General features: G+C 48.1%; 1 protein-coding gene across 1 annotated transcript; it reads right to left on the bottom strand.

The window, feature by feature from the left end:
• Positions 1–503: 503 nt before the first annotated feature.
• On the bottom strand, positions 504–9803 carry FARSA (phenylalanyl-tRNA synthetase, alpha subunit). The gene is made up of 13 exons (XM_004688708.2): positions 9613–9803; positions 8095–8232; positions 7913–8011; positions 7705–7823; positions 6330–6422; positions 6113–6241; positions 5921–6036; positions 3841–3925; positions 3652–3751; positions 3376–3544; positions 3195–3272; positions 2928–3042; positions 504–2467 (listed from the first exon to the last, which is right to left on the bottom strand). The coding sequence occupies exons 1-13, from the start codon at positions 9757–9759 to the stop codon at positions 2329–2331; spliced, it is 1527 nt and encodes a 508-aa protein (XP_004688765.1). The 5' UTR covers positions 9760–9803; the 3' UTR covers positions 504–2328.
• Positions 9804–10025: the final 222 nt, after the last annotated feature.

Here is a 10025-nt window from a genome sequence, read left to right as displayed (position 1 = left end):
TACTGAAGGCATGGGTAGGGGCTGAGCTGGGATCAAGGCAGGGGATAGGCATTTACACCGGAGGTGTAGCTGAGGTGTAGAAGGTGGAGCTGAGTCCCTGTGAGGGAGGCAGGGAGATCTATTCACATTGCTTCATTTTTCCAGGACACAGGCTGACTAGGGCACACATTTTTACACCTATATTCTGTAGGACATGGATTTGTTTCTGGGCTCTGCCTCTTATAGCAAGGATTATAAAACTGACACCCTTAAAACCCGACTTTGTATAGGTGTTCACATTCGAAATCTTGGGTTATATAAGAATTTCAGCTATAAACATCTTATACCTACTATGCACTTAGAAGACACTAGTTAAATTAATATTTTATGGCATAGCCACAAGTTATATAAAATGCCTGTTTCTCAAGGCATCAGAATTGAAGATTTGTGGGTTATCAAGAAAAATCCAAACCCACTATTATATGTGCGCACGCACACACACACACACAGATACACACAATACACAAGATACAGGATTTTTTTAATAGTGTACAGCTGGTATACTTCTGAAAACATAGAAATGAAGCCATGTCTCATTAAAGTAACACAGATAGAAAATATGTCAAAACACATGAGAATAAATACCAAATTCAGAAGAGGGTATTAACCTCAGCTGTGTGAGGCAAACCCACCACAGGGCAAGCCCATAGGAGTCTTCAAACTCACCACTACCAGTCACATAAATCTAAAAAATGCTATACCCAAAACAAATAGTTAATATTCAGATTCTATTAAACTAGGGGTGGATCCTTGGGCCTCTGTTGTATTATGCTTTATATATGCTTCACCCTACTCACTTTTTCTATATGCCTTTATACCCCTGCTCCCAAGTATTTATTTATCATGTCTCCTGAAAACCTCCCTTCTTCATCCCTGTGTCAGCTACCACCTATATGATTTGGCAGCTCAGTATGTTTTAGCTCATGAGCAAGTGCTGGAACTCTGAAGGTACACATTGAATAAGTATCTTTCTGTATGACTTAACTGTTTAATTTCAAACAAAAGATTTAACTGAGGAGCCCTTACGAGATGGGTGCTCATAGGGTTCCAGACCAGCACAGCCCAGTAGCCTCAACTGACTGCCAAATACCGAGTGTGACAGTAGCCTGGAGGTTACAGAAGAAATGGTCCATTTCAAAAGTGCAATGCAAAGCCTAGGGTAGGTTGAGCCCTCAGATGTCTGGAATTTGCTTTAAAATATTCCTATAGAAAATTAATAGATTGGACGCCCAGCAAAAGACCCCATTCGTTGTCTAATTAAGCACTAGGCTCATAGGTCTTTATTCTACTTTGTTATTCTGGTCTCAGCGGTAATTCTTATAAAACTTTTTTTTAAAGAGTAGCATTATTTTTGGTGACTTGGGGGAAGAGGGATAGAGGTGGGACACAGAGGATTTCTAGGGCATTGAGACTATTCCGTATGATATTTATGATGAGTAAATCATATAATTGCCCAAACCCCCAAAATACACATCTCAGAAAATGAACTTCAGTGTTAACTATAGACTCTGGGTAATGCTGCATGACAGTGTAAGTTCACCCATTCTAATAAATACTCTTCTCTTCAGAGGGATATAGGTAGGGAAGCTATGGAGATGTGGGGAGAGGGGTTTTTGGGAAATCTCTGTACTTTCCATTCAATTTTGCCACAAATCTAAAATTGCTATAATATATATTAGAAAAAACAAGTAACCTAGCAGTTTTTGTAAGTTTGTATTGCTCCATCCCCTCTCAACACCAATTAGAGGGAATTTTGGTACCTGGGGTTCTAAAACTGTCTACTCCCCCCCCACCCCCATATATCACTTTCACAGGTATTGCAGGTCCATTTTCTAGAAGAGAGCCTGACACCAACTGGTGATCAGTAAAAGCCTGACAGAGACTGCCTTTCCTTGGACTTCTAATTCAGGCTGGCCTGAAGATTCAATATCCCCCAACCTACCATCCCTCATACCAAAGGCCCCAGCATTTGATTATCCCCATCAAGTGCATGATGGGCTTGGGAGAGCTGACCAGAGCCCTCCACCCCTAAAGGCACCAGATGAAGGTGACCAACTTTATTAGCTGGTAGCTGCCCTGCAGGGCTCCTCAGTGTTTATCCTCACAGGTAGGAAACAGAACAAAACCACTACCCAATTCCCAGTTCCTGGGGACACTTCAGGAAGAGGAGCTATCAGGGGCAGAGGGTATGACCTCAAGAAGTCTCATAAACAAAGGGTCACTGGCAAGGGACCTCACAGGCTGGACAGCAGGGACTCGGGGAGGGAGGTCTATCCATGGCAGCCCATGTTATGCGGCCTCCTGTGTCCTTGGAGGCTCTGATCCAGCATCCAGGCGGCACAGGGGACTATCGTACACCATCTGCAGATTCACCTTGTGGCCCACCAGCTCCCGGATGTTGTTGATACCATATTTAATCATTGTTGGGCTTAGAGGGAAGGAATGGACATGGTTTAACATCTTAGACTCTCATTGGAACCTTTCTGAGGGCTCCTACTCCCTCAGGAGAAAAGCCCAAGTCCTCCCAGATGTCCTGCACCATCTGCTATCACCTCCCCACTCTCACCCCTATTCACTCCCTCTCTTTTTCCCTCTTTGTGCTATTCTATCACAGCAGACATGCTCCAGCATGTTCCCACTGCCCTTGCCCAGATATTTCTGGCTCACTTTTATCCCCCTCCAGTCTTTGCTTAGATGCCACCTCCTCCTTGAAGCCCTCCCTGGCTACCTTGTCTCCCTAGCCCTGCCTGTCATGTTTTTCTCTGTGGCACTTACTATTCTTAAAGTACTTTAGACTTTGGTATGTACTAAGTGCTCACTAAAGGTTTGTTGAATGGATAATGAAAATTAATTGACAGCAGCTGAGGGAAGTAGGCAGACATACTCACCGCTCCAAAGAGAGGCCCCAGGCAATGACTGACACATTCTCAGGGAGCCCCATCGGTAGCAACATCTCAGGGCGGAAGAGACCAGAGTTCCCGACCTCCACCCACTTCTTTAGGCCTGTGGCATGAGAGGAAAATGGAGTAGCTCATGTGGGTAATTTTGGGCCTGGCAGTTCAGAAGACAAGCTACAGGCCTGAGTGAAGGGACTGGGGCTGAGCTGTGGGCAGCTTCCCTCCCACCCTGGCTGAGGACCTAAGCCCCAATCTTACCTTGATGGTAGCTGAACACCTCCATGCTAGGTTCTGTATAGGGATTGTAGGCTGGCTTGAAGCGAAGCTGGGTGATACCTGAGTAAGCAAGCAAGCCAAGGGGTAAAGGATAAGGATAGTGATCGAGAAGGCACTCTTCCGTGGCCCTACTGACAACCACCAGCCCCAGCTGCCTACTCACCCAGCTTGGTGAAGAACTCCCGGAGAACACCCATGAGGTGGCCCAGGGTAAGGCCGTGATCAGCCACAACACCCTCAATTTGATGGAACTCAGCCAAGTGTGTTGAGTCCAGGGTTTCGTTCCGGAACACACGATCAATGGAGAAGTACTTGACTGGCATGAAGGGCTTCTGTGGGTGACGAGCAGACCCAGCCAGGTACAGACCAGAAGAATGCTATGACAGTCATATCCCTGCTGCCCCACCTCCACCCTGAGGTGCTCAAACCAAAATCAAACCTTCTGGGCAAGGCGGTAGAGAGCTCGGGCACTAGCTGACGTGGTGTGTGTGCGTAGCAAATTTTTCCGGGCTTCATCCAGCTTCCAGTTGTATTTGTACCTTTAGGAGAAAACCCTGGAAGTCTGAAATGTGGACTTTAGACGCCAGCTTCCTTCTTCACAACACCCCCGAAGTCCTGCTTCACTCACCCCTGTGAGCCGTAACCACCTTGAGAATGAGTCCGCTTGACCCGACTGACATAGTCCATTGGGAGCTGTGGGGCCTCGGCTGGATCTGGTCAGCAGAGATCATGATCTGGTCAGTCAAAAGACATTTCTCCAACAGCCACCAAAAGGGGTGGCTCAACCCTGGGAACCTGGGAAAACCTAAGTCAGACCCATCCTTCTCTGCCCAAAACCTGGCTCCGGCTCCTACCTTTGTGGAAGAGAAAAATAAAACCAAAGTCCCCCGTGGTCATGACACAGGGTACAGTGTCCCATCATCTACATGCCCTCATCTTCTCCTGCTCCTAACTGATCATTCTGATCAGCTACAGGGCTTACTGGATGGTGTGTAAGAATACCAGACATTCCAACCTTTGCACTGGTCATTCCCTCTGCCTGAAACCTCCTTTCTTTGATATAGATCTCTCCCTCCCCTTCCGCCATCTCCCATAAGCAAAGATTTTACTTTACACTGACAATCCAGGGGGCTTCCCTGGTGGCACAGGGGTTAAAGTGCAGCACTGTGAAGCTATCCACAGCCACTGCAGCATGAGTTCTATCCCTGGTCAGGAAGGTGACCCACATGGCGCTACAGACCTCTCCTGACCCACCTACTGCTCCCCTCAGCTGTGTATTTCAGTAGATCTGCCTTTTCTGTTCCCTATTCTGTACCCCAGTTCTTGTATGTATAAATAAATCTTTAAAAAATAATAAAATGGACAGCCCACCTCTTCATACCCCACAACACACACATACACACACCCCCCACACACACACCAGTTTTTTCCCATGGCATTTACTATTGTCTATCCCACTGGAGGAGATAAATGGTCAAAATTTAACACTCTCTCTCTCTCACTAGGGGAGATTGTCCTGTGCATAGCTGTGACCCAAGTGTGTAACAAAGACCTTAGCACAAAGGAGGGGCTAAGAACTTTTCATTTTAATTGCTCGTTTTTAAGATCTTCAGGGACAATTTTGGTATGCCTGAAAGCCTGGTGGAATCCAAGCTCTACTACTTACAAACAGACTACTCAGAGCAAGGCCTCCCTAATGACCTAGGGGTTAAGTTCACCACTACCACTGCAAAGGCCCACCTTGAAGACCTGAGTTCAACCCTGCCAGGGAGCGGGCCCATGTGGCCTAGCTGACCTCTCCTGTCTCACCGCCTGCTTCTCACCCTGTCTCTGGTGAATCCTCTCACCACCCCCACCTCTGGCCTGCACCCCATTTTTTCTTTAAAAGAAAGGAGTTAGCAGCACCATTTTCTCTAGGTAACAGGAAGACCAGAAAAGTAAGTGGAACACTTTGGATGTCACAATTGTGACCACAGCAATGACATTACTGCTCCCAATGACACTATTGTCCTTCCACCACCTGTGGGGACATGACATCCACTGGAAAATCACTCAATGTAAGATAGCATTGGGCTTCCCTGGTGGCGCAAAGGGTTGTCACAGCACTATGAAGCTGTCTACAGCCACTACAGCATGAGTTTGATCCTAGCCAGGGAGGTGACCCACATGGCGCAACAGACCTCTTCTGTCTTGCCTGCTGCTCCCCTCAGCAGTGTGTTTCAGTGGACCTGCCTGTTCTACTCCCCACTCTGTCTCTGATGAATCCTCTCACCCCCTACACCTCTGGCCTGTACCCCAGTTCTTGTATGCATAAATAAATAAATCTTTTAAAAATATATATGATAGTACTAACAACTACAACAGAAAGAAACAGAAACCAAGATTGAAGACTAAGATTGAGGAGTTTTTGAGAATTTGGGGGGACAAGAAGCTCGTCAGGTGGTCTCTCTGAAATGACACCTGAGCAGATTTGATGTCAGATCTCACCTTGAAGATCTGGGAGAAGACAATTCTCAGTAGAAGGTGCAACATGGGCAAAGGCCCTATGGTGGGCAGGAAGGAAAGTGGGAGATCACAGAGGTTAATGGAACCAGCTCACATAGGCCCCATTGGACTGATGATAATTCAATTGATAAATTACTTGGAAAGCTTCCACCCAAATCTGGCAACTCTGATGGGGGACAACTAGACCCACAGGGCTCACCCACCTTGCAAGAAGAAGGTATCATGCTGGTCTCGTGCTGGGTGCTGCTGAGGTTGAAAGAGAGCATCAAAGTTCCAGAAGGAGCTCTCGATGAAGTTGTCAGTGGGCATCTCAGTGAACCTGGTGGCAGAAACAGCCTGATTGCCCTGCCTGTGCCTACCCACAGGACCGCCCTACCCCTGGCCCAGCACCTCACCCCATTTCCAGGAAGATCTGCCGGAACTGTGTGCGGACCTTGAGCAGAGGGTGTAGATGGCCACTGTCTGGGAGGACACCATGGGCCAAGAAGTTGTAGGGCTTGAAGGGCCGATCCCTCCAGGAGCCACTGTGGGATACGTGCAGTGTACATGAAAGTCTTGTGGGGGCTGCTCATGACCTTCCCACCTATTCCTGATCCCAGGCGACACTCCTACCTGGAGATCATCTCTGGGCTCAGTTCTGTCTCCTGCTTGGAAATGGTGGTGCTGAAGGCACTGCCTTTACTCACCCAGTAGGTCTTCAGGGTCCTGTAACCAAAGGAGACGTGATGCCACTGTCAACTCCAAGAGCTTTTCCTTGATCCCCTATCTGATGCTACCCACCATTTTCTTCCTGTTCTGTGCTGTCAACTGAAATCTTATTTGGCTACCAAGTATGTACTGTGTTCAGTGACCTATTCATTCAACACACACTTAGTGAAAATAACTGTACTGGGGACTGATAAGACATGCATACCATTAGGAAGGATAATAATAGGGAAAGTTTAGGGCCTCCCTGGTGTTAGAGGGGTTAAACACCAGCAGTATGAAGCTATCTGCAGCCACTGAAGCACAAGTTCAACCCCCAGTCAGGGAGCTGACCCACGTGGTATAGCAGACCTCTCCTGTCTTACCCACTGCTCCCCTCAGCAGTGTATTTTAGTCAGTCTCCCTGTTCTGCTCCCCCACTCTGTCTCTGGTGGACCCTCCTGCACCTATGGCCTATACCCCAGCTCTTGTGTACATAAATAAATAACACAAATCTTTAAAAATAATAATAGGTAAAGTTTAGAGGCTTCATTCCAAATCTATTCCAAACTCTGTCCCACTGAAGTCACCTCACAATCTTGTGAAAAGGGTCCATTTTGCAAATGAGTAAACAGGTCTATAAGTAACAGGAGACTGGGTCAAGATCACATAGCTAGTCTATCAGAGATAGGACATGGATGAGGGAATCTGCTTCCAGCCTGTTTTATAACTACCATGTTATTCAGTATCCGTTCAAAGAAAAGCAAGTCAGTCCTGTGACAGCAAGGACTCTAGCCTGTCCAGGAGCTGGTCCACATGGCACAGCAGCAGATCTCTCCTGTCTTACCCGCTGGTCCCCTCAGCAGTGTTTTTCAGTAGTCCACCCATTCTGTTTCCCAGGATTGTCTTTGGTGAACCCTCTCACCTCCAGCACCTTTGGCCTACACCCCAGTTTTTGTATAAATAAATAAATCATATTAAAAGAAAGAAAGAAAGAAACAGAGCATAAAGATAGAAAATAAGAACGTGGGACTTTTGTGGAACTCAAAGGGAAAAAAAGGTATCAGAGTAGTCTCTAAGGTGACATACAAGCAAGGGTATGATGCTGAAGCCTGTCTTGAAGATCAGTGGGGGAAAAGTTCTCAGCAGAAAGAGCAGCACTGACAAAATCCCTGGGATGTGTGCATGAGCACCATAGTACACAGTGGGGTTGAGAGAGGATGGTCAGCTCGGTGCAGAAAGGAACAGCTACCTCTCCTCCACCAAAACACTTCTCCCCAACTCCCAGGCAGTACCCACTCACACTTCCATGAGTAGTTTCCTCTTCCTCAGCTCATTCTTCTCCTTCTCACCCAGTTTCTCTGCCTGCCCACCTTGGACCAGCTGGAGCCGCCGCTGTACCTCATCTTCCACGCTGTCTACCTACTCCGATGAAGGGTGATAGAGTACATGAGATGGGGTCCAGGGGCCTATCAGTCTGCCTGCACACCCATCTGCCTGCAAGAACTTACCACTCGGAAAACCCGGGGACCATCAGGTGCACTCTTGTCCACTCGGATCCACTTGTTGGACATGGCCTTGCTGAAGCCCACTTTGCCACTGGGCAGTTGCTAGAGAAATAAGACTACAGTGAAAGGGCATCTATATCCCCCCAACCCCATTATCTTCACAGGCCCTCTCCCCAGACCCTTACCATGAGTGCATTCTGGGTCAGGCCCTCTGGGGGAACACAATGAAACACCCGGGCCTCATGACTGCCCTCCTGGGCAATCTCCTGGCCCTCAACCGTCAGTTCCCAGCGCTTGGTAGAGCGTAGCTCAGCCTCAATGATCTGCAGGAAGTGTGGGGAGGACATAGAACAAGACAGGGTTTAGAGTCAGGCACCTCTCACAGAAGCACTAGGGCTGCATGACCCCTGAAGCCAGCTTCACATCCCATTTGCACCACTTGCCAGTAGTGCTTTCCAATTACGGAGTTCAGTTTCCCATTGTGACACTGAGGTCATGACAAAGATGGCTCAAATATCCTATGGTAAGGTAAAGTACAGAGGATGCTACCTGGCAGAGCACAATATACTTTGCATTTGAGCCTGCAAGATTAAGGCCTCAAGTAAATTAATTGGACTCCATATCAATGTATTTGTATCTCAGCAGCTGGAGAGTCAGATAAGGACCCATGAGAGTCACATGACAGAGAAGAACCCCAGGCTCCAAAATGAGGAATAGTTCGGGGCATGAAGCTGCAGTTGGGCAGCAGCTCCCTCTCTTTTCTAATTTCCAGTTCTGTTCTTCACTCACTGTTACATTGGGAAAGTTGTTCAACCTCTGGAGCAAGTTTTCTTATCCACAGAAGAGAGGCATGTTAGCTTGGTGGGTCCTTTCAAGGAGTAAATGATTTGATACACAGGAGTAAATGATTTGATACACAGAAGGGGTATATAGGGTGTGCTTAGCATGCAACAAGCAGCAGAAAACTGAACTACCACTGCATTATTGCCTTGACTGCTACATTATCACTGCACTCTAACTACTGCTGCACTACATCAAACTATTACTATTTAACCCTTTGTGACCTATACAAATGTCAACTTCACATTTTCAAGTACTGTCAACCTCCAGCTCTTCTCTGAACTAACATTTTGCATTCTGTAGCCTGGTCACTCTATTTCAAATCTGGTTATCACCCATTCCTTCTAGTGACCCTGATCCAAGTTACTGATCAGTGCTTAGAAGCTGTGACATGTGCAAAGAAACAATGCCATTCTGCCAGAGTTAAGGCATGTTAAAATGTGATGGCTTCCCTCCATGGGACCAAGACTCAGCTATCATTTACTCTAGGCCCCTCTCCCTGACCCCCAGGGTGGGTGAGCTGTCAACTATGAGTCCCTTTTCTTCCTCCATCACTCTGTTCACTTGACCATTCCCTCTGTTAGACGTCAACCTCAGTGAAAACGGCGACGGCATCTTCCTTGTCCACCTTCGGAACTCGACCTCCTAGTACTAATACAGGCTCCCAAAGACGCCTACTGCAAGAGGAAAGTCGTACGGTACGTCCGTCGGCCACTCGTTCCTGACTCCGCCTCGGCCCCCGGGAGGTGAACTTACAATTGCTCCTACCCGGACCTATAGGAACTTGGTCGGGAGGCAGGGCCCACCAGGAATAGGGACAACAGGAGCTAAAGCTAAGAACCCAGCATCCATGCACGACTCACTTCGCCCAGCGCCTGCAGACTCTTCACGGCGCCCACCACAGCCTGGTGCTCCACGCCCAACTCGGCCGCCAGCTCCGCGCTGTCCAGGCCGCCATCGGCCGCCTCCAGCCTCCTCAGAAGCACTTCAGCTACTGGACCATCCGCCATAGTTCTGCTCCCAGGTAGTCAGCGTGTCCGGGAGGAAAAAGGGGAGGGGAAGGGTAGCGGGAGGCCCAAAGCAATCGGAACCGGAAGCGGCGCGAAGAGCGCGGTCGGCCATCTAAAGTGTGGCGGGTCTGCGGCGGCGGGGTGGGGGCGGGGGCAGGAAGAGGTCGCCATATTGAGTGTGTAATTGAACTTCGAGGTTAGAAGGGCTTTAGCCACGTCTCTGCCCCACCAGCTATATCTTGGAAGTGATGTTGCAAACGACCAAA

The sequence above is a fragment of the Condylura cristata genome, unplaced genomic scaffold (genome assembly GCF_000260355.1).
Source record: "Condylura cristata isolate star-nosed mole 26May11 unplaced genomic scaffold, ConCri1.0 scaffold00024, whole genome shotgun sequence".
Classification (NCBI taxonomy): Eukaryota; Metazoa; Chordata; class Mammalia; order Eulipotyphla; family Talpidae; genus Condylura; species Condylura cristata.
Note: the sequence above shows the minus strand (reverse complement) of the source record. Positions and strands in the feature narration are given on the sequence as shown.

Excerpts from the sequence above, each read along its gene's own strand:
- FARSA (XM_004688708.2), bottom strand. The coding sequence starts at position 9,759 with ATGGCGGATGGTCCAGTAGCTGAAGTGCTTCTGAGGAGGCTGGAGGCG. Across the intron at positions 7,824-7,912 it reads GTCCCCGGGTTTTCCGAGTG|GTAGACAGCGTGGAAGATGA; the intron begins GTAAGTTCTTGC and ends TCATCGGAGTAG. Across the intron at positions 6,242-6,329 it reads AGCCCAGAGATGATCTCCAG|TGGCTCCTGGAGGGATCGGC; the intron begins GTAGGAGTGTCG and ends CGTATCCCACAG.